At 31.6% G+C, this 25,771-nt stretch overlaps 1 protein-coding gene across 3 annotated transcripts in view; it reads left to right on the top strand.

The window, feature by feature from the left end:
• LOC145334966 (sorting nexin-5-like) overlaps positions 1-24,962 on the top strand; it is an 84,947-nt gene extending 59,985 nt beyond the window's left edge. For all 3 annotated transcript variants that reach the window (XM_080180608.1, XM_080180607.1, XM_080180609.1), the window contains 8 exons: positions 5,032-5,070; positions 6,003-6,070; positions 6,852-6,931; positions 9,007-9,089; positions 9,335-9,424; positions 9,737-9,851; positions 17,158-17,238; positions 23,949-24,962. In XM_080180608.1, the coding sequence (XP_080036734.1) occupies positions 5,032-5,070; positions 6,003-6,070; positions 6,852-6,931; positions 9,007-9,089; positions 9,335-9,424; positions 9,737-9,851; positions 17,158-17,238; positions 23,949-23,987 (595 nt within the window). In that variant the 3' untranslated portion in view covers positions 23,988-24,962. The remainder of the gene's footprint in view (positions 1-5,031; positions 5,071-6,002; positions 6,071-6,851; positions 6,932-9,006; positions 9,090-9,334; positions 9,425-9,736; positions 9,852-17,157; positions 17,239-23,948) is intronic.
• Positions 24,963-25,771: the final 809 nt, after the last annotated feature.

Below are 25,771 nucleotides of genomic sequence, written 5' to 3'. Positions count from 1 at the left end.
GTCCACTATAACAACGGTTATAAATATACTTTATTAGATAAAGTAGTAAGATTTATTTGTCTATAGCAAAGATTTCGATAACTGAAGTTCGACAATCAGTCTTATGGAGATGCTATGATTTTATATTTTTTTGTATGAATAAACTTTTTATTTCTTTATTTAGTAGATATTTTTGCTTTTAGATTATATTTGTTTTTATACTAAAAGTTTAGAAAATTAATAATAAATTATTATTAAAAGGGTAAAAGTTTTAGGTAAAAAAATTCAAATAATTTAACCTTGAGATAAACTGCCCCACGACACAATACAATCTGTCCCGATTTTGTATTACTTTTGCGGAACATGATTACAGTTACGTCATATTTTTCTTTCCCGAAAAAGGGAAGGGGGAAAGAAAAAAAAGGGAAGGGGGGAAGAAAAAAGAGATGGGAGAAAAGGGGGTTTTCCCCATCTCTTTTGAAGAGATTTTCTTCCCCCCCTTCCCTTAAACTTATCTTTTTGGGCGATTATTTATTGTGTGTTTAATTATGTGTCAAATACTCAAATGCTTAATTTTCAGACATTATTTATTATATCCCATTCCCATGAGTAAAAATTTTGGTTGTTTCTTTTTTTGCTCGTCAGTCCCTATGACATCCACCCCCTTTTTTCTTGTTTGGCCTTTTGAGGGTGAAGACATTGGACTGTTAATTAATTTTTCAACCAATACTTTTAATCAAGACAAAATTGTGTTTGGATATTAATTTATCGCCCATTGTCGTATCTCTTATTCTTAAATAAGATATTTTTTTATGTCAACTATATGACATTTAGTAAAATTGTTTCCGACTGAAACTCGATTAAGATTTGGATATATTTTAATGATATTTTGACAACATACTTACGTTGATATAAAAACTAAACAAAATTTTGAAAAATTTATAAAACATTGTTACATCTGAAAGCAGTTAAAACGTTTTTAAAAGGTGAATCCGGGGCTGGGGGGTTAAATTTTATGTCATCCAAATATAAAAAAAAAAAATTTTCTAAGAAAAAAATTGTCCAATATCTGTAGAAAGTTATATTAAAAAGTTTTTCGGGTTTTATGGAAAATAAATTACATTTTATACCATTATTATACATACCAGTTTTCAGGGTTCTAGGGGTGGTTAATAGACAAAACTAATATTGGTCAAGTATGATTTTTCTTATTGCTACTTTGTCAGACGGGTTTTAAATTTCCTGCAAAATCTTTTGCACTTATTTTTTTACCACTAGTGGCTACGACCTTAGGGGCTTCTGTGGTACCCTTTCAGAAATATATATAAACCTTCTCTGGACCAATAAGAAGCTTCACTAGAACCAATACCATACATGTTTAGAGGTATAGGCTATAATAAATAAGGAAATAGTAGCTTCTGAATTATTGTGTAAAATTGTGAGTAAGCTTCCAGTCAAATGCGATTATTAAGTCTAACTGTTCTTAAACGCATAGTATAATTAAACACATATTTAAAACAGTTTGACATAATAAGCGCATTTGACTGGAATATTACTGACAACGCAATTTTGCAAAAGCTACTATTCCCTTTATTAATTAAAACACTGCTTTATGACAGAACAATTTACTGTAATAGATTGTCAATGTCCATCCATTAATGCAAGGTTTGATTCTAGGAAAATTGTGTAACTACACAGAATCTTCATTCTTCTTACAAAGAATTTAAAATTACAAAATCGAAGGAGAAATTGGAAGCCCATTTTAGGGTATATTTCGACAATCGATATATTATTACTTAGATGTTGCACCAGATTCTTATTCTTTATTAAAGTGATACTCGCAGCTGGCTAAAATAACGATACCCCTATCCTCACCCTTCATCCCATCCCCTACTCTCCTATTGGAAGAACAAACTGGTCAATAAATGAGGTACATATTAGCAAACTAAATTGACTATTTTAAAGTTAGTATGTTTTTCAACCTATTTTTAAAAGAAATACACTATTCTAAGACATGAAGATATATTTTGATTTTAGCAATCATTTTCAGTTCATTTTCTCTAAAAAATATATAGGTATGAGACATAAGATAACAGCAAATATGATCAAATATGATTAAACATACATTTATATAGAACAATTTCACAAATTATTTTGAAACTTATCATCAGAAAATACAAATGATAACTGGAGAAGTTTTAAAAAAATGATTAAAACATTAATTTTTTGAGGGGGAGTAGGGAATATTTTTTGACCTTGTTTGAGTTTATCAAGGGGCGGAGCAAATTTTTTATTAGGGGAATTTTATGATGGTTATTAAATAGGCGGAGTTTTGGACAGGTGAGTTTAGTTGAAGGAGGAGAAAGGAAAAAAACATGGTAAGAGAAAATGAAGTGGGCAGAGTGGGATGGGGTTGGGGGAGAAAAAAGGTTGTGGGTTTATGTTTGTCCTTGATTGTGGAATCTGGATGGTTGGGGATTTTTAAATCTGTTTTAAAAATGGTTGGTGTTATTCTTGGAATCTAGGTGATGGGAAAAATGTTTAGCCTTTATGATTTCCTGATTTGATTGGGTTTAGGATAGAGGAATATTTTATGTTCTTTTGAAATAACCCAAAAAGTGAAAAATGTGTACTTTTTTTTATGAAACATGAAATGAAAACTACATGGTGAAAAATGTTGACTCATTTGAGATTTTTAGAAATATAATTTAATGATGCAAACAATTGATTTGTGTTGAAGGAAAACCTAAATATCAAAGAAACTTATTCCTTTTGAAATGTTAACTATATTTGAAATTATTTTTTATAAAAATTTGCAAATGCACACAGTTGATTTAGGTTTATAGAAGTGTTCAGTAATAAAATGTTTTTTTTACAAACTAAATGATGAGTTTTTTTATTAGATCTTTGAAACTGCAAACAAATGTTATGCGCTAAATAAAATTGACTAAGAAAATGGGTCTTGTTTGAAAAAATTGATTGTTTGTTGGGTAAAGCAAATTACACAATTTTATTGAGAGTAGAATCAAAAGACCTAATCAAAAGTTTTTCCCTAACTAGGCGTATCCAGGGGTCTGTGCTTCTCACTTTCTCAATGGGGATACATTTAAGGTCTTGTAGATTGTGTCCTTAGGCCTTGAAATGACTTCCAACTGTAGTTCTGACTCGTTGAATCTGCTGGAAATCATTCTACTTGATTGACGACAAATTTTCCATTGTCAAATATCCATTATTTCGTCAATAAGGCATTTCATGAAAAGTATCTTAAATTTTTATTCAAATCGATGTTTAAAAAAACAATTAGCCGCAAAAAAAATCAAAATACCATTATGTCAAACATTGAACAAAATACTAGAATCGTGCTTTCTACAATATAACGCCATTTTGATAATGACATTATAAATACAGAATTTTTTTATTATACATATAGTTTTTATTTTTTTCTAATACCATATATTTTCTTAATTCAATGACAATTAGTTAATTGCAATTGTAAGTTATTTTTCAAAAATAATTGAATTTTAAAATTATTTGAAAATATTTTCAATCTTTTCGTCCTTCAGATTATATAGGTACCTAACAACTAATTCAAAATTTACAACTAATGATACATGCAACTTCATGATAAGGGTAAGTCTGTTTAAGTCATGACAATGACATATTCCTCTTATACATAAGTAGTAACCGGATTGTTTCACAAAACCCCAAATGAACTGTTTCTTTCTTTTACACTATAGGCGACTTCCTTAGGGGGTATTTTAAAAAAAGCTTGAAACAATCCTGAGAACAAAATCTGAAATAAATGGCCTAAAACCATCACAAAGTTAAAACCCAAAAATTAAGAACCTAATAGGGTTAGTAGTTATCGAAATATTACTATATTTCTATTATACACTTTACTTCTCTTTTTTTTTATTCAATTTATTTTTCTTGGTTCACTGCTTATATATGCATATACTTGTACTCGTTAGAAATATTTTTTCTTATTTTTATATAATTTATAATAGGAAAATTAATAGTTATTTCTCGAATCGTATTATAAACGGCTTTCCGCGGATATATAATGTACAATTATAAGATTAAAACTGGTTTTAATCTTATGATTGTACATTTTTATATTCGTAGAAAGCTGGATATAATACGATGCTTCGGCACCTCGGGGCTAAAAAAACTAGTTTTAATCTTATAATTGTACATTCTATATCCGCGGAAAGCCGTTTATAATACAATGCGAGAAATAACTATTCTCGTATTCATTCGAAACCGATGGATTAGAACCGGTTCTCATCAATACGAAAAACTTATGTCTAGCATCGTATTATATCCAGCTTTCTACGAATATAAAAATGTACAATCATAAAATAAAAATCTGGTTGGTGGTTTCCCTCAAAAGTGCTTAGTCGGGCACATATACCTTCCAACCTTATTATGAAATAAATTTAAAATAATGGGTGGGAGGAGGTTTGTTTTTCGTGTGTTTGTGTTTTACTTTGGTTAAATTGGGTACAAGGGAAGTTCCGCAGGGTTAGGGCAAGCCAGAGGAAGGTTCTTCTTGGCATAAAGAAAAGCAATGCGAAGTAGCTTATAGTGCCTGATATAAAATGACGTCATACAATACTAAATACCAATGATAGGCCAGTATACATTGTAATTGACAAATGATAACATCTAAACTAATATAAACTAATTTAATCTAATCATTGGTCATTTATATTGTATGACGTCATTTTATATTAGGCACTGTAAGTCGTTTTAACTAAGCCCCCCCCCCCCTCCATGAAAAGGATGGGCTTCTGTGCCAACAAAGCTTTTTGAGGGAAAGCACTGTCAGGGTTTTTACTCCATTGCATTGTAAAATAAAGCATACTGAAAAATTCTAGCCGTTCTAGAGATCTAGCGGACTATTGGTCAAAAACCTCACTGTTGGAGAAATGTGATTTTCTCAACAACTATTTTAGATAGATTAGACAGCTGCAATTTTTAGTCAAGATGGATATCTGATCTATTAATTTTTTATCCGTCCCTCTATATCATGATTCTTTTTTCTTTCAGGGATGCCAGTGATAAGTTCAATGAAATGATTGCTTCAAGGTAAATATTTATAAAAGTTTCCGGTAAAAAGTTTATGAGGAGCTAGGGACGTCTTTTTTAGAGGGTAGGGGCGAGATCCCCATATGAGTAAAATTTGTAAATAGTTGGTTGCTAGAACTATGATAAATTGGATTGGAAGATTATGAAATTCATAAAATTATTGATGTTTTTCATTTGTCAAAAAACCAACCATACTTCTAAAAAAAGGCTTTTAATTGTATTTGTACAATTTCTTCTAGTGGGTGGGGATTAATTGAATTAATATCTATTTGTATGTACAGTGTGTGTTTTTTTATGAGAACTTTTTTGAAAGCAATTTTACCCCACTTATAGTTATCAGAATTTAATGATTGACGGCTTATTTTCTTCGTTTTTTATAACCATTTATAGAACATCAAAAAAATATTTAAGTTTTTATTTAAAAAGTACAGTAAAATCAAAAATTCAAAACTTAGGTGTCAACATCTAAAAAAGGTTTTAGCGCATTTTTCTTAAGCTCAAATCTTCTACCCTTTGCAAGAAAAAAATTGAATTTTCAGTAGTCCACTTTGGGGGCCAGTACTCCCTTACTGGTTGAGATATGGCCTTAAATCTTTAAAATGTTTTAGTACATGTCCCCAAAAGTATCTGTATCAATTTTTAAGTATGTATCTCAACTTTGAAGCGTTTTGCAGCCATTCTTGGAAAAGGTAGAAGATTTGAGTATGAGAAAAATGCGCTAAAACCATTTTTAGATGTTGACACCTAGGTTTTGAATTTTTGATTTAACTGTACTTTTTTTAATAAAAACTGAAATATTTTTTTAATGTTCTACAAATGGTTATAAAAAACGAAGAAAATAAGCCATTAATCATTAAATTCTGATAACTATAAGTGGGGTAAAATTGCCTTCAAAAAAGTTCTCATAAAAAAAAAACACACTGTATATTAAGATCTCGACTGATCCAACAAGTAGGCCACCTAGCGGCAGCTCTCAACATTACTGTAGCAGGAAATGAAGGTAAACTTAACTTATTAGTTTAATTACTTAACACAAGATGCCGCTTACCAGTATCTCAAACTAAACATATCTGTAGCAAATCTTTTTTAGTGCGTTTTTCTCAGCTGCTAACAAAGATGGACTGCTAACAATTTTAAGCGATTAATATGATCACCAAGCATCTAATGTACAACTTTCTTTGTCCGCCTATCTGTTCATAATTATATGTTTTAGAAATATTGTTTTTACTTCTCAGAAGTTAATTAAGATATTTTGATTTAATGTTTCCATGAACAATGAGAATCTTCTATTTAACTTATTTTTTCTCTTTATCTCCAAGCAGTTCTCTTTAATTTTACATTTATAAGCTACGCTTGCTTTGAATGTTTTCATCGTTCCTTAATTTATACTAACGACTGCGCTCCTAGCCTCAGAGGCTCTGTATTTTTAAGGCTAGAGAAAGGCGAAAAATAGCATGAAACCATCTCAAGACTTAAATTGAAAAATAAAACTGCTTAAAACCACCCCAATACCAATGTAAAGATTCTCTAAAATAGAGAACCCTATCGGTTTAGTGGTTAAGTGGTTTAGTGGTTAAGCTTCAGACAAAACAAAATACCTTACAACTTTATATACTAGGAAATAGGATAAGGGAGGGAGGGGACATTGGGCCAATAATTTTAATCTCTAAAAGAGGTATTTTTGTTTATCACCATTGGGGATGAACATCAATTATTCGGCCATTGTCTTATCCCTTTATATCCCTGGTAAGAATAAGAGTCTTATTTGTATATTATTTGAGGTGCTAATGGAATGTACAACAAGCTAAACTCAGGTTTTTCCTCCTCTCTGGAATCCATTAAATGTGGGATGGAAAACGAGGTATGGTATCTTACAAGGGAGATATGGAAAGTGTCATGTGTGACGTCATAAAAATACTTCTAAAGTTCTAAATGCTTCTTTTTTGGAGGGTTTGCTTTCACATTTCTCCTTTCATGGACCTATTTTTATGACGTCACACATGACACTTTCCGTATCTCCGCTTGAAAGTGACGCAGCTACTCTTAAACTAGGATCATTGCGTTACGGAAGCCACTGCAGTTGTTTTTATGATTTTTCTCTCAGCTCTTTTTCTCTTTTTGTTCAGTTTACTGATCCTTTACATAATCTAAAAAGTCACCAAAAAGCTTACCATTAAAGTGCCTTCGAGCAATGAAGAACCAACCTTTACCCACGTGCCTATTTTTTAAATAAATTGAAACTATGTGGGGATTTCTGTTTATTTTTCCAATGCCTAACCCAGCCTTAAACCTGCGGGCATTATATCTGCAATGTTAGAACCATGTTAGACTAAACAATATAACTATAACAACCAAACCTAAACTGATGACCTAAAGTCAGGGTTCGGCATCAGCCGCGCATAAGCCTCAAATTTAAACCAGCTTGGATTGATGGTGGATTGTCTGTTGAGGAACAGGTTTAGACATTCAGCTGAAATTTAATGCTATACTATGACGATTTCAATGAAGCTTGCACGCAGCTGACGATCCCTGTCTAAAGGAAGATAGTGAAAGTGGCATGTGTGATGTCATAAAAATACGTCTAAATTCTTCGCTTGTTTTAGGGGTTTCCTTTCCCACTTTTCCTCTCATCCTTCCTTCTTTTTATGACGTCTGCACACATGACACTTTTCGTATCACCTGCCTAAAGTAATTAACAAACAATAATTATATGCTCAACAATGCACTTTGAGAGAAAATGCAAAATCATGTTGCGCTACTTTTGTATATATTTTTTCTTGTTTTTTTATATCAAAATCCAAGGTAGCAACAATATGTGGTCATGGAAATTTCAAATTAGATTTTTACCAGAATTAAGAATAAGTAAATTATTTAACAAGCATTATAATGCCCATTTGTAGCGCATATAAATAGTTTTGTACAACCGGGCCTTCGGCCCTACTGGGCGGACAAAACTAGATTTATCTTATAATTTTTCATTTTGATATCCGGGGAAAATATCTATATGACAATTAGGTAAAACAAAATATTAAAAATAATTTTTACTTACCCCTAATTTCTGATGAAAGGCTGAATATATTTTTAGCTCTTTGTTTTGATATATTTTTAAATTTTAATTGAATTTTGTTGATTCATTTTCTAAATATTGGAATATTTAAATTATCTCCTATAGATTTTCAATCTAGAGAGTAGATATAGTATAAACAATAATAGTTTACATCGAATTGTATTATAGACAGCTATCCGCGTATTGTAAAATAAAAAATGAATTCCAGTTTTGTTAGCACCGAACTGGTATTAGTGTTATAATTCTTAATCGGTTATTTGAGAAAATTGTCTACAATACAATACTCTGGTTCTAATCCAGCAGGTATTAATCGGTTACAAAGCCATCAATATAGTCGTACTGACAATCTAAGTCTACATCTATTATATATGTAGTGGAGCTGATTATTAAATATTTAATACATTAAGTTTGCACTTGTTTTTGAAACTTCAGATAATAATGATGATTAATTAGATCTATTAAAAATGTTTTTAAAAATAAAGAAATTTCCAAAATTTGTAGAATAAAAATTGTAAGACTCCATAAAGCCCCAAAATTTTAACTCCTTCTCCCTTCTACCATTAAAATGAGGCTTTCGTCGGGGTTTCTATGCTCTATTAGGCAATTAGAAAGTTTTATTTTTTGTTCAAATATTAGAGTAAAATACTAGAGGGGGGAGGAGTTAAATAACTGAATGTCTCCTTCCCAAGGACCCTGTGACATCTTTAAATTGGGTCTTTGAAAATCAACAAATAGCATCGGGAATATTAACACAGCCAATTCGGTTTAAAAGAGTAGAAAGCAATTTGCTTGCAGGCGAAACAGGTCCTTAAAAGGAGGATCCAGGTAGTTGTCTGGTTATACATATATACTATATATTTATTGTTTAGGTTGGAAATGAGGAGACAAGTTTTGGTAACTGTTTAGAGCTTTACACAAGATGTATCAATGCTGAAAATGCCATGCTTATGAGGTAAGTGTAATGCTTAACCCATCTGTTAGTTGGAGGTGTAAATAGTTCGAATCTTTGCAGTAAAACAGGTACAATGTGTTTCCTAAACATGCAACAATGAAGAAAACATAACTATTTAAAACTTTCACAAAAATGTCAGCAATCAAATCATTCATTGCGTGCATTTCCTGGCATGATTAGTGTGCCATAATATCAATTAACATGCTTAAAATTTAAATCAATCAATCAACTAAATATCTATTAAGGCGCACTAGCTTGATAGTGGACGCGGATGCCGCGCTCAAAGCTGTGGAGAAGGCCAAACCAAACCGCGAACAAGAAGCACGAGATGCCAGGTAGGATTAAATTGAATATGAAAATAAAGGGTTACTTCCTTCAAAGTGTCTCAATTCTTGTATGCCTAATTCGTGCTGGGGGTCTAATCCCGCAGGAAAAGGTCATTCTTTTATAAAAAAAAAAATAACTTTTAATGTATATTGCTGCCAAATGCCTAAGATTACAGTCTCAATTAAAGGTGTCAAAAATTAATGTTTAGACGTTCTTTGGGTTTTGAATGTCTGACCTGTACAAAACACGAAAAGAGAGTAACTTTTTTTCATTTCAAAAAGGCATCAGTTTCCAAGAATACTAATCTTGTTTATCTTTAGTGATGAATGTGAGGATGCCTTGGAGAAATGTTCTTCAGTAGCCAAGCAAGAGATAAAAAGATTCCACCAACAAAGATTGGCAGATTTTAGAAGCTCACTTATTTCTTATGTAGAGGTAAGCTGTCTTAGATAGAGTTTTAGGTATAAGACAACGAACAATAAATGAGTCTTTCCCCAACTAATGTTTGAGGAAAGCTATATTGTATTATATTTGGTTATTAGAGATGAAAGGTGAGATGATTAATTTAAGCAGTATATTGGATCTCCAGTCCATCATTAAAAAAAATAACAGGATGTATGTATGCCTGTTTATTTGTCTGTTTGTAGTGAAGGATCTCAGTAACCGCTGAACCGATTTGGTTCTCCTTTACAGTAAATCTTCTCATAGCCGCTAGGGGTGGGTGATATTGCTAGTAGAGAATATTGCAACTAAAAGAAACACTATACTGTGAAATATTTGCAAAAAAAAATGTTTGTCCATTATGGTTTATTTAAATTTAAATGTATATATTTATTATCATATGTAATTATTAAGATTGACGGTAGGTTAGACATAAGGAAGATCATGTAAACTATATCAATAGAGTAGCTGCGGTCCTAAAAAAATATTTTATGCAATATAAATGGATTCCTTTTGATATTTTTCTCCAATATTTGACAAGTTATGCATGGTACATGTATGATATATGTAAGATCTTCTATATAACTATCCTTTACATCCGCTTTGTGTACTGTTCTGTACCTCTAGATCTCTAAAACAGCTTGTTATTTATCCGGGAAGATTACCTAATATAATTCACGGGAAAAACCTGTGTGAAAATGTTCTTGGGATCGATTTTCTTCCTAATTCTATGAACTTCAAAGGCTGCTAGTTGCTAAAAGGCTAAATGGGCATTATTAATTGAGATAATCAGTCCAAGTAACAATTTACCGTGAACTGCACCTGATCCAAACCATCAAATATTAGCATAAACTGACTACCAGTATTAATTTTTTTTTCATAGATAGCCCAAAACTGGCACTTCCTCTAAACCATCAAGTTTTCTATGCTTTTTAGAAGTTTGTCTTTCTACGTTCTTTGGGGTGTGTAAGAGTATTAGACGCAAAACAATTGTATTTTTTTTTTATCTCAACAGGCATTAGTTTTCATGAAAAATAATGCTGGAACTTGAGTTGTTGGGTTTTCTCTCCTTTGCCTTTCTTGTTTTCCTTTTATGTGAAATGTCTCTGCAATGCTTTGATGTTTTTTTGTTTTTAAAGATATTCTACCATGTTACATAAATACAATTTTCTGGAAAAAAAACTTAACATATATAGCTTTACATACATTGTTAGGTTTTTAAACAAATTATGATAAAAAAAACTTTGGTGTGCAAAACTATGAATTTTAAAATGTAAACAAGATACTTAGACAGCCATATTGTAAGATATCTTAAAACAACTCTTTTTTGAAAAAGGAGCTGTGTTGTATTTCAATGGCAAAAAAGTTATGGGCAACCCATTTTTATCAGGTGCCATTTTCCTTTCTCCCACTAGGATCTAAATACATTATATGTTTTATTTGACTGGCAGAAAAGTTGGAGGCAAACAGTTTTTATATCTCTTTCTCTGACAATGAATAATGATCCGAATGACAGGTTTTTTGATAAAGTCAAGATTTGTTTCAACATTTGACACTTTTGCAAATCATATTCATTTGTAGCAGAGATACTCGATTATAATTATTTGTGTATACTTTCTATACCTTATAAGTCAAGGACGTCCAAGCTTTTTTAAAGGGGTCAAAATGAGGGGTTTCATTGGTTTGAGGGGGGTAAACTAATGTATTCAATGTTTGAGGTTTGAGGGGCTTATCACTCCTTTACCCCCACCATTGAACGTCTACGCTTACTTGAATAATATAAATAAAAAATATTGCATAAAAATGGCGCCAACGGATGTTTAAAACCAATAAAATGTTGCAGTTATGAGATACTTCGGTGATTTTCCATAAAGTGCCTTGAGAGCACAAATTCCTCCCTCTCCTTTCCTTTCTAAAACATATTGAAATAAGGAAGGTAATTTTTTATGCCTACCCTCTGTGGGAGGCCTTAATTATGCAGGGCCTATACCTTCGAACTCGGTGCCATGGCCCAGCGGGGCTACCCTATACATAATAAACATAACCATACCTAACCTAAAGTAATAACAAACAGAAGATTACCTTTCTTATAATCTATTTTAAATAAAGGGGGACTAGGTTTTCTGTGCTCGAATAGAAGCATTGGGAGAACCCACCAAAAAAATATTTATAGGTTTTTATGCATAAACGTTTTTTATCCATTAACTTTAGATTTTCATAATATTTGAAAATTACAAAACGTATTTTACAAGGTATAAAATAGAAATTAGCAGATATTCTCAATATTTTGATTTGGGGAATCCTTTTCATCTAATTTATATAATTCTTTCTCGTATTCATTTGAATCCGGTGGATAGGAACCGGTTCTCATGAATACGAAAAAACTATGTCTAGCATCGTATTATATCCAGTTTTCTACGAATATAGAAATGTACAATCATAAGATTAAAACTAGTTTTTTTAGCCGGTGCCTTCGGCACCACGGGGCTAAAAAAAACTAGTTTTAATCTTATAATTGTACATTCTATATCCGCGGAAAGCCGTTTATAATACGATACGAGAAATAACTATTCTTGAATTTTAATTGAAAACAAGGATTACAACATCCATAAAAGGTAAGATCTGAAACAGAAGAAACGAACAGTATCACTTTTAAATTGTAAGTAAGTTTGTTGCACACCTGAATAATACAGGATACAGTTTAAGGACATATTGATATTTTTATGACTTGATTATATAGATAACATTTGCATGTAACCTTTTACTTTGGTGTCTTAAGAATCAACCTACTAGGATAGTTATATCACATAAAAAATATTGTAAAACAAATTAAAAATAAACTTTTTTTAAAAAGACATACTAAAATTCTGTTCTAGATAGTATCTAACTATTATAGGAATCATCATACAAGGTTTAATATCAATTAGGACAATTCTAACATGTTTAAATTAACGAAAAGAGCTAACCGTTACGGACTGACAGACCGACCATAATTATAGAAAAGCTTCGCTTTTAGAAATTAAGAAATATTCAATGCGGTTATGTAAGTGCATAAAGTTTGAAAATTGGCTAAATAACAATTAAGAAAAAAGATTAATTAATCTTCGATTTATCTATCCCTGAATTAATTTGCTGCACAAGGATAAATGCAAATTAGATGTTTTTCTAATCAGAATCACTGCTCTCAAATAATGCAAGAATAAAGGAAATATCAGGGCTCGGAAGCCGCGCGTCAGCCGCGGCTAAGCCTCCAATTTAATCCCGTTTTGATGGTTTATTTTTTTTAAAGAGGGGGATTGCCATATTTAGGTCAGCTTAAGACTTCCAGCTAACTTGTTAAATTGAAAAATTTGTAAATTGATTTCAAAGGAAGGACTATTTGATATTTTATAATTGGATGCAAACATAAATGTAAATCAGCTTATAGCGGCACATACTAATTGACTAATCTACAATTAGTTGAACTTCATGGAGGGAGTGGACTAGGATAAAGAAATAATCCAGGGATAAGGGATAGGAAACCTGGCCATTAATTAGGTCCCGGCATAGTTTCAAATGGGATATTGCAACTATTACATAATAGTATCCATAGAACTTGATAGAATGTTACCCAAGTGCTTATTTATTAATTTTCTTATTTTACATTTTTAATTAGCAATGATATTTTCAAATACAATTTCTACTCATTAATAAAAATGCAAATAATACAACCTAAAATCTTTCTGATTCAAACCCATCGATAGCTTTCTGAGAAATTTAAATTACCAGATCAAATTTTTTGAGATAGAAACATCATAACGTAATTTTAACAAAAGCCATTTATATATTGGGCAATAAAAGTTCTTTTTTTACTTATGGTTAGCTACCTGAATTTTATTCTATACTTTATCTGCTTTGGACTAGTTTAGCTATTTCATTCTACTTCAAATCTAACTACTACACCATCCCGTAACTGGTTTTTTAGGCCTAGTAGGAAAATAGGCCTGGAATAATATTTTCTTACGTTTCCCATCCCTTATCCCTGAAATTATCCTACACCAAAAGTTTTTTCCCATTATTTAAAAGCATTAATAGAATTATTGGCTGAAGATTAATTTCTTGTATATTGTCCTATCCCTGTATTCTTAATTCTGATTCCAGAAATTAGAAATGTACCTTATAAACCTTTCAGCAAAGATTAAATGATTTTTCCTCCAATTTTCCTCATCATTTGTGATGGAACAAGGATGACAACATCCATAAAAACGAAGCACTGAAACGGTAGGACAAACGGACATTAACACTTGTTTAGTGTCAGAACTGAATAATCATAATATAAACGTATAAGAGTCATAGCAAAATTGTAAGTAAATTTTTTGAAAAACTGCTTGATACAGGATAATGTTTATGGACATACTTACATTTTCAGGACTAGATTATAGAGTTGCATCGCTTATTACATTATACTTTGTTGTCCCAGGAATCAATATACCAAAAATCAGATAAATCCGATGATTAGATCACATAAAAATTTGTTGTTAAAAAAGTAAAAAAAATCAACACGTTTAAATTGAACGTACGGACATTTTGGTAATGATTATAGAGTTGCTACGCTTTCTAAATCGTACCTAACTACTAAAGGAATTACCATGCAAAATTTGAAATCGATAGGACAATTCTAACATACTAAAATTAACTAAAAAAGCTATCCGTTACGGACGGACCGACCCTAATTATAGAAAAGCTTTGCTTTTAAAAAATGTATTTCTTCCAGTAATTGAAACAGAGTATGTGGATAATGTAAGATATTCTCGCATACCCGGATGAAATGTTCCTCCCAGCTGGCTTATACCCGCCTCCCCCCACTGACCATGGAGTAATATGTTAACCAATGTTTGAGGACTATAATAGCAACCTAAATTGACGACAAAATTTTGTCTGCCAAAATATCCACGTATTCTATATCCATTCGTCTATTTAACTTTTGGTTCGGTTAGGAAAATTTATCTAAAAAGAGCACCGCATGGTTAGCAATAGCAGTGAGTCAGATGGCCTAATAATAGGTTCTAGAAAGTAAATCAGGAGAGGGACAAGGGGTTAAGTTTGTTCACAGCTTTTGAGTTGTTTCGCTACTAGATTTAGTATTTTACAAACAACCGTATTTCATATCATTTGTAAACTTATGAACCTAAACATATATGCTCTTAAAGCACCAACATCTGGATACAACTCTCTTATAGAAGAGTTTTGCTTTTTAAAACTGTTTAAATCCAATTTTTATAGAAAGTTATAAACGTTCCATTTTCCTTATTTCTAGACTCCATTCAATTAGTTTTATTTTTAAAAGCGATGCTTTCCTATAAAAAGGGTCTGTCCGTCTATTCGTAACGGATATTTCTAATCTTTAATTTGGGTTTTAAAATCTTCCTTTCAATTTTAAACTTTGCATGATGATTCATTTGTCCGTTAGGTACAGTTTAGAAAGTGTAGCAACTCTATAATCATTACAAAAAAAATCTTATTCACTTGATTTGTGTAATGTGGATTTCTAGGACCATTAGGAAGCATCTGTAAAATCAAGACTTAAAATGTAAGTGTTAATGTTCGTTTGTCTTTTTGTCTGAATGATTTTTAAGCTCCGTTTTTATGGATGTTGTCATCCTTGTTTAAAGAAAATCCATTTTATCACTAGCAAGCCACTCAACCGTTAAGGGTTAAGATTAATCCTATTTTATATTTTGCGTGGAAAATTCTCCTCTAATATATCATTTTTCAATATGTCTCAGAACTAATTCAGCGAAAATTAATCAGATTTGTAACCATACTGGAAAATTATTTTCTCGTATTCATTCGAAACCGGTGGATAGGAACCGGTTCTCATCCATACGAAAAAACTATGTCTAGCATCGTATTATATCCAGCTTTCTACGAATATAAAAATGTACAATCATAAGATTAAAACCAGTTTTTTTAGCCGGTGCCTTCGGCACCTCGGGGCTAAAAAAAACTTGTTTTAATCTTATGATGGTACATTCTATATCCGCAGAAAGCTGTTTATAATACGATGCGAGAAATAGCTATAATTGAATTCTCCTCTGGAAGGAAAACTTTAGAGGAGTTATGGTATTTTAAGTGAATTTTATAAATTTTCTTGAGAAAACTGGAACAAATTTCAAATATAATAAAATAATTAGGAAAAAGTTTTAGTTTTTCTCTTAATTGCGAAATTTTAACTGAAATTGAAAAAAAAATGTAAAGACATTTTTCTAGCTTTTTATTTTATAGCTCTCATTTTAATAGCATATTAAACCTTTTTTAAACACTCAAAATAGGGTAAAATACATATAAATTGATCATAAAAATATTTCATGGAAACCTAAGTAGCGGGATCGATTCACAGTAGCTTTTAGGTTATTGGTTAGGTTAGTTAAATGTTAATGATTGCCCTACAGGGTTAGGAAATTGTCCCGGTAGGGTTAGAGCCCCCTACAGGGGCTAGAAATAGGATAAAACCTAAAGTGAAAATACGACTAAATCCGAAACTTCGTTTTCTTTCAATTATCCATTTACTCGTTTCGTAAGTCATGCTTCAAAAACACAAATATATTCATAAAGGTTTCTTGCTTTTTCTTGTAAATGTTCTTGACATCTGCTTACATTGACCGTTGGTGCATCCATGATTTTTTTGTGCTTTGATAATATTGGGTGTATGTCTTTCACTAATTAGCTCGGCAACTTAACTTTTCAACAGAACCATAATATTATACAAATATTGTAATTTGACACTCCTTAGTTTCTATGAGTTTTATTTTCTTAAAACTTTTTGCGGTTAGTGAAATATCAGGTTTTTAGTAGCTAAGCTACTCTATAATCAACTTTGTCTGTCCGTCCGTCAGTCGGTTAGTCCGTAACGCTATAACGGAAATATTACAGCTGATTTTTCTGTACCTACGGGCAATCCAGTATGTAATTTACTTTGTCCGTCGGTCTGTTAGTCATGCTACAAAATATAAATATATGAAAAAGGTCTCGTGGTTCACGACATTAAAAATTTAAATAGTCCTGAGCTGGATCTTTTAATCATTTTAGTGGTGAACCAGATCGGGGTGCGCCAAAATTCAGCCAATCACAGCGCGGCATTTTAAAAATGTCGCGCTGTGATTGGCTGAAATTCGGCGCACCCCGATCTAAATCACCATTAAAATGATTTAAAGATCCAGCTCTGTCCATATTCCCATCCATGATTTTTAGTACTATGGATGTTGTTGTACTTGTGCACATATTTTCTTTTGAAATTTGTATCGACCTGTCATTGTTTTAGGGTGAAGTACGGTGTAGCAGAGAAAATTATGCTGATATACTCAAATCTATTGAAAAGATGAAATCATACCCTGTTCCAAAGGTGATAAATAGATAGAAATTGATAAATAGATTATTAGTTTGATAAATAAGTAGATAGAAAGATTAATAGTTTGATAAATAGATAAATTGATTGATTAATAGATAGGTAGATTTAAAAATTTGATGATAGATTTATAAATATATACAATGATAGATTTATAAATATATACATAGATAGATTTATAAATAAATAGATATATGGATAAGTAGATAATTAGATTGATAAACAGACGAACAGATTGATTAATTGATCTTACTTTATCAATATTTATAAAAAATGTTCATCGTTACCAAATTGGAATAGTTATTTCTCGCATCGTATTATAACAGCTTTCCGCGGATATAGAATGTACAATTATAAGATTAAAACCAGTTTTTAGCCCCGAGGTGCCAAAGGCACGGGCTAAAAAAACTGGTTTTAATCTTATGATTGTACATTTTTATATTCGTAGAAAGCTGGATATAATACGATGCTGGACATAGTTTTTCGTATGGATGAGAACCGGTTCCTATCCACCGGATTCGAATGAATACGAGAAAAATATTTCATTTTATTTATTGATGAATTGATAGATTGATTAATAGTTGATTGATGGATTTATGCTCTTACACAAAAAGCCGGTTGAGAATAGATAAATTTAAAATAAGGTGTAGGGTTTTTTTTCCTTTGGCTAACTTCTGTTTTTGGGCCTTAGCACTGCTGGGTCTATACCTTCGTTGCTTTATCCCTGTGGGCCGGAGTGGGGGTTAGTTTTTATCTAGGCCCAACCTCTAGTTGGGGTCTTTACCCTACCCTGCGGGCCTCATACCTTTGTTGCCCTAACCCTGTGGGCCGGGGCTACATTGTACCTAATATAACACAACATAACCAAACTACCCCTCCTATTATTATCCATTAATTTCAAAATAAGGGGGAGGGCCGGGGGGGGGGGGGGTTAGTGCTTAAGTATATTCATAGATTGATAGATTTAAGTTTAAATATATATACATAGAATTATTGATTAATTTAATGATTTTATTGATTGATTGATTGGTAGATATATTTATTATTGGATTGATAGATTTAACAATAGATTAATAGATTTAACAATAGATTCATAGATTATCACCTATTCTATTTATATTGGTCATTGACTGGGTGATGAAGAAAACCACAGAGGACAAAAAACGTGGTCTCCAGCTGGGCATACTAGGACACCTAGAAGATCTGGACTTTGCTGATGACCTGGCACTGATTTCAGAAACAATTAAACATCTACAAGCTAAGACAGATAGACTAGTCAAATATGCAGGACAAGTCGGGCTCTTTGTTAATGTCAAGAAGACTGAAATTATGAATATACCTACAAACCCTGATCAAAGTATAACAATAAATGGTGAACAATTGAAACAAAGCAACAAATTCACCTATCTGGGGAGTGTTATCAGCATTGAAAATGGCTCAAAAGCTGATATTAAAACCAGGATTGATAAGGCTAGGGTTGCTTTCAACAGTCTACACAACGTTTGGAATTCAAAGAAACTTGCTCTGAAAACAAAAATCAGACTTTACAACAGTAATGTGAAATCAGTTCTTCTCTATGGAGCGGAATGCTGGAGAACTGTGAAAACTGAAACAATTCAACTTAATGCATTTCACAATAGCTGCCTAAGAAGAATTTGCAAAATATTCTGGCCAAACAAAATATCAAACCTTGAGCTGTATGCTAAGACCAAGTGCAATAGTATTGAAGCCACAAGGACTCTGGCAGGAAATTGACAACTTATTCATACGTACTGTACTAAATCAATCTTTACGTGGACTAATTTAACCAAATTAGGGTTTTTTTAGGTTTTTTATAATTCATACAACCCCCTTAAGTTATTCATTACAATAGAATACAATTTTAAAATTTATTTACTGTGTAAATATGCATAAATATGACGTTTTTACTGACAATTAGGTTGATTTTTACTCAAAGCATTTTTCTTGTAGACAATAAAATGATTATAACTTTCGTTCTATTTAAGATAAATTGATGAAATAAAAAGTATTTTCAATTTTATTATGCTGAGAAGTCACTTACTGGTTTTAAGAAATAATAAATCCCTTTGAGTTGGGGAGGGGGGGGGGGCGTTGAGTATCGAAATAATGAAACTAATGTAAATTTCTTTTTTATGGTGGGTTTTAATGATTCATATAGCAGCCAAACTGTTTTTAGGCAATACCCCTTTGTCTGTCTGTCCCTCTGTCTGTCTGTTTTTTTGTCTGTCTGTCACTCCACTTGTCAGTCTATCTGTCTAACTGCCTCTTTTTCGGATTTCAATGAATCATCTAGCATAGCCTAATTCTAATTTGTTAATGCCTCAAAAACTGTCTGTCTGTCCGTCTGTCTGTCTATCCCTCCATCTGTCTGATCATTCACAGGTTCTCTATTGGATTTTATTTAATGAATTGTCTATTATGGTCAAACTGTAATTTGATCATTCTTCTTGTCTGTCTCGTCTATCTGCTGAGTTACTACCATTGGTCTAACAGACTGATTCACTTAATTAACCCCTTACGGTCGGGCCCCTTACCGCACCTTAATCAGTCGGGGGGGGGGGGGTCACCCCCCTGCAACCAACCCCTAGCCCTCCGGGGCTTAAAAAAATCCTATAAATGAACCTAACCTTATTTTTCATAGACACCATTTGACCAATAGGGATGATTTTTAAACTTAAGCTTTTATGATTATAAACTAACTCCTAGATTATAAGTCACCCCCTGCCGCCAACCCCTAGCCCTCCAGGGCTCCAAAAACCCTAAAAATGAACCTACCTTTATTTTTCTCAGAAACCATTTGACCAATAGGGATGATTTCTTAAACTTAAGCTTTTATGGTTATAAACTAACTTTTAGATTTTAAGTCGCCCCCCTGCCGCCAACCCCTAGCCCTCCGGGGCTCCAAAAAATCCTAAAAATGAACCTAACCTTAATTTTCTCAGAAACCATTTGACTAATAGGGATGATTTCTTAAACTTAAGCTTTTATGATTATAAACTAACTCCTAGATTATAAGTCACCCCCTTGAAAATAAAGGTTAGGTTCATTTTTATGGGTTTTTTTGATCCCCGGAGGACTAGGGGTTAGCAGCAGGGGGGTGACTTCTATACCAAAAGCTAGTTTATAACCATAAAGGCTTAAGTTTAAGAATTCATCTCTATTGGTCAAATGGTTTCTGAGAAAATTAAGGTTAGGTTCATTTTTAGGGTTTTTTGAGCCCCAGAGGGCTAGGAGTAGGCGGCAGGGGGGTGACTTCTAAACTAGAAGTTAGTTTATAACCATAAAAGCTTAAGTTTAAGAAATCATCCCTATTGGTCAAATGGTTTCTGAGAAAATTAAGGTTATGTTCATTTTTAGGGGGGTTTTGAGCCCCAGGGGGCTAGGTGATGGGGGTAGGGGGTTGACTTTGAAACCATAAGATGTTCATACCCCTAAAAGCTTAAGTCCAAAAAATTTGCATGGTTCATCAAGTGGTTCCGGAGAACCCCCCCCCCCCACCCCCCCCCCCCCCCAGCATCAAAAAAGCTTCAGTTACGTCCCCCTTTTAAACGTAAGCTTTTCTTATATGTCAACATAACATATCTAAATTTCATAGAGATCCGCAGCCGTTTTCCCTGCTGACCGCCTGCTGCGGCCGCTGAAATTTATATTTGATATTTCTAATATAAAATTTACTTAAAGATAAACATTTTCTGTAAAAAAATTGTTCTTCTAGCTTCAAAAATAAGAAAATTACAGCCGTTTAAAATTTTTAAGTAAAAAAGGTTGTTAAATAAAAAGGTGAACTAAGCAAAAATTGACTTTGACTTATAAAAGGTCGGAAATTTATTATCAAACAGGGGACTTGCACAAAAAAGATTTAGCCCTCTAGGTCTAATAGGAACTGAGATAATAGGGGGGGAGCGTTGAACGCCCACCCCATCACCAACCGATTAAGGTGCGGCAAGGGGCCCGACTGTTAAGGGTTAATAATACATATTTAATAATTCATATTAAAATCGATAATACTGTAAAAATGGTTGAATGCTTGTTTCAATAGAAAATTAGATTTAACTAATAATAATGTTGAATCTTGTACCAGGAGATAAACAAATAACCTTGTGTTGCAATAAAAAATAAAAAAAATTATCCAATTTACTTATGAAAAAAAGTGTAATACTGTATCTATAATCTTTTTGTACATAAATGATAATAATGATAAACCAAAATCAAGGATAGTTTATTTAAGTATGTCACCAAAACTTCATTACATAAGTAATACCTTTTTACAAACTTTAAAAAGAGGATTGGGAAATATCTCCCTCCCCAACATTAACTTTAATCACTATTGTAAACAATATTAAAAGTTATAAATATATATCAATCAAGAGCTTTAGAGGTATTAACTGTGGTTTAATTACATATGTATGAGAGCTCCTTCTTGTGTCAATCACTTTTATTTACTGATTTAAATTTGTACAGTACAGTTGTACAGAATATTGCAAGATTTTTTTTAGTTAAGTCTGGAAATTATGATTAATTTATCTAAAAATAGATAGCATAGAATTATCTTAATCAGTGGCTTAATTTTATACACCCGCCTTAAACACCTCCCCCCCCCCCCCCACTCTTTATTTTAAGGGATGTAAATTTATTTCCTTTACACCCCCTAGGAATTTATAGAGGGGTGTATCTGAGGGTGTAGGCTCTTGTCAAGAGGGTGGACATGGGTGGACACCTAGGGAGGTGTATCCATCCCCCTTAATTTTACAAGGGTGGTGTAAACAACCCCTACACCAACCTTTTGCACGCCTTTGATCTTAACTATAGTTTTAGTGTACATAAAGTTGTAAATTCAGTAACTATTCTACAAAAATTACCTTCCTAAATTGATATATGATTTTCAGGGTAATCTCCGGTGGACTAAACATTAAAATTTTATGGAAAAAAAGATATCTTTGGAACATGCATGACTTGAAATTATCCCCCCTTTGTACTCAATACGCATTTTTTATTCTAAGTGCGTCAATTTTGCGTTTAAAGATACCCTTAGTTTAAGCAATAATTTCTCCAAAAAATGATGAAAAAATATAATTTTTTTTTGATAAAATGATAAAAGTATATGTAAAATGAAATAACCAGCAAAAAAAATTACAAAATTACGTTAAATAGAACGAAAATTAGAGCGTTTTGTATGCCATATAAAATGCGTATTTCTCATGAAAATTGTAACGATTTAGTGTCTTGAGTAAAATATTTACAAACTTCCCGCTTTTATAAGAAGCTAGAGCCTTTGTGTTAAGCAGAAGTGAAATATAAAAGACTAAGGTTGCTAGGACATGTGCTCAGAATGGAACAAAATACAGCATGACCCTCAAAAAAGTATTTTTAAGCATCTGCAGCCCTTATTTCTCAATGAATTATTAAAAAAGGCATATGTCCTTGTTCTCCATAGTATTCCACGTAAGTAGATATAAAAATATTTTTTTTACCTCCATTAACACCGGAGATTTTTAGAGCTAAAGTTTTGAAAAAGTGAATGAGAAAAAGAATTTTTTTTTGTTTCTCTTATTTTTTGGATGGTTATATTATGTTTTTCTGGCAATTGAATAATGAGACACAAAGAAAAACAAGTTAACTAAATATTTCTTTTTTATTCCACCAAAAATATAAATTTTTAATGGCAAAAAATACTACTGAATGAATTGATTATTTGCAAATTTTAGGTTATTTATTAACCCTTATTTATAGAAAAGGATTAATTATGACAGTTGCTCCGCCTACTTTTCTGACATCTCAATTATTTAATAGGGGGGTAAATTAAGCTTTTTAGACTAAAAAATCATTATGTTTTTTTTTATTTTCTTTATAACTTGTTTGTTATTAAAGTTAGGATTGTGAAACAAAAACAATTTTCCTGCTATATTCATAGAGATTTATTTGGTTTTTTAATCTTAAACAATTTTGCCTAATAAGTAAGTTTTTCAAAATATCATTAAACTAAAAAGACTCAAAAAATATGTGTAAAAAAATGCTTTTTACTCAAAAACTAAATTTTTTATTTCATTTTTGTATAAAGTTTCTGCTAGTAACAAAAATAAAAGGATTTCTAGCTTAATTTTGCTAAAAAAGTCGTATCATGTTAAAAGTTACTTTTTCCTCAGTCACTTTTTCAAAACTTTAGCACTAAAAATCTCTGGTGTTAATGGAGGTAAAAAAAATATTTTTATATCTACTTACGTGGAATACTATAGAGAACAAGGACATATGCATTTTTTAATAATTCATTGAGAAATAAGGGCTGCAGATGCTTAAAAATACTTTTTTGAGGGTCATGCTGTAGGTTTCCAAAAAAGTGCTTAAAATGGAACCCCACCACTGGTAAACGTAATCGGGGACAACCAAAAATGACCTGAAGGCGGAGCACTGAAAAGGACCTCTTTAATTTGGAATTAACATGGGGAGAAGCTGAGAAACTTGCCAAAGACAGCAGGAATTCATGGAGGAACAAGGTGTCCGTATTCTCTGGCCTTTACAGTCAAAAAGAGAGATGCGTCTGATGATGAATAGATTTAAAGTTTTAAGATATTAAGAAATATTGATTAATAGATTCAGATAAATTTATAGACAGATATATATTTTTTTTTTGATTGGTAGATATAATAATAGATTGATATATACATTGATTGATTGATTTGTTGTTTCAGATATCTTGTTCTAACCTGGATCCAAATCACAACACATAGCACAAAGTTCTTCAAAACATGGACAGTCCTTCATAGAAAATAAATTAGAAAAGGACAATCCTATTAAAATTCAGGATATGGATTATTTTAGTTTTTTATAATATAAAGCCTAATTTTGGTAACTAGAATTTGTAAAAAAAAAATATGGTTTTCTGTATTACATAAAAGGTATTTTAAAATTTAGGACATTTAGAATAAATTTTGAAAAAAATGCATGCGGGAGGGTGCTGCTAACCTCACTCCCCCCAGATTAAAAATTTCTCTTTCCTAGTTTTTTAAAAACAAAGATATGTCAATATTTAAGAAACGTTTTCAAATCCACTCCCCGGCAAATTTCTATGCACGCACCTTTTTCTTTTTTGATTCATTTTAAACAAACTAAAATATTTTATGAATTTAATTTTAAATTAACAAATAATTTTTACAATAGACTAGTCCTATTGTTTTGAAACAAAAAAATGGAAACAATTAAACTAGCGTCTTTTTATTTAATTATTATAAACAAAAGAAAAGATTTTTTTTTGTTTTCAATATAATAGTAAGTTGTTTTTTATTTATGTATATTGTTACTAAGAGAAAGTTTTTATCTGAAGCACTTTTTAGAAATAAAAATCCTAGCTTAAACGTTGGTTACGTTTTTTATTAAATTGTGTCTTTTGCTAATATTCTCGGTCCTAATTTTCAAATCAAAATACTCTTTTCTCTCGGCCAGAAACCAGTTCTTAAAAAATTGTTTCATTGATATGAAATTGTAATTAATTAAAAAATCTTCTAAATGTAATTTGAAAATCTTCTTAAACTTATGATTATGACCAAAAATTGTTACAACAATATGTTATTTATTGATTAGGATTTTTTTTAATTGTGATTTTTGAAATTTTATTTTAATAATGTAAAATAATTATTGATTTTGCCATGATTGTATTATTAATAGTCTAAATTTATTTCAATATAAAAAATATAAATATTATCTTTCTCAATATGTTACTTATTAATATTTAAGAATGATACCTAATTCCATAAAAGCGAAAATGTTAAAGGGAATCCTTTTAATAAAGAAACTGGCTTTATGTCTGTTTGTCTGTCCGTACTGAAGTATCTCGCTAACTGCTGATTCGGTCGGGTGCTCCTTTACAGGGTAGCTTTTCTTAGGTCTTGGGAAAGTTTATAACTTTTTTTTTTTGGGGGGGGGGGGGTTAATAATGATATATAATAACTTGGATCAAGAAGTTGTCTGGATTATTCACCTATACTTATACATTTATTGCTTTTTTAATGGGGAAACTGTTTCCATTTACTTGTATCTCGATTTCAAAATATTTTTTTTTCTAAATGGTATGAATAACAAGGACGAGGAATTTCAAAAGTAAGAAGCTATATAAATTTCATTAAGTTAGGAAAAAACAGGAAAGAATTACAGGAGAGTGAAAAAAAGAATTTGAAAAATATTTTCCCTTCTAAAAAATTCAACATATCTTACCATTACAGACAGAAGAACAGAAACGAAAACTTATAGAATAGCTTTGTAGGTAAAAACATGGAATTAGATTTGTGTATAGAAAGAGAGAAAAAAAAACATTGAAACACTAAAAGGTTTCTCATACCAATCCTTTTATATTCAGGGATAAAAATGGATCATGTATGCACAACAAAACCATGTCGTCAAAAAGAGGAGACCTAATTTGAAATGTTGACGCTTAATGGATAACTAGCGGCTGCGTCTTCATCATCGTAGGGCTTTCAAAAATGATAAATCCCCCAACCGTTATTTTCAAAATAAATTG

This window comes from Acartia tonsa, chromosome 13, assembly GCF_053477335.1.
Source record: "Acartia tonsa isolate MP-2025a chromosome 13, ASM5347733v1, whole genome shotgun sequence".
Classification (NCBI taxonomy): Eukaryota; Metazoa; Arthropoda; class Copepoda; order Calanoida; family Acartiidae; genus Acartia; species Acartia tonsa.
Note: the sequence above shows the minus strand (reverse complement) of the source record. Positions and strands in the feature narration are given on the sequence as shown.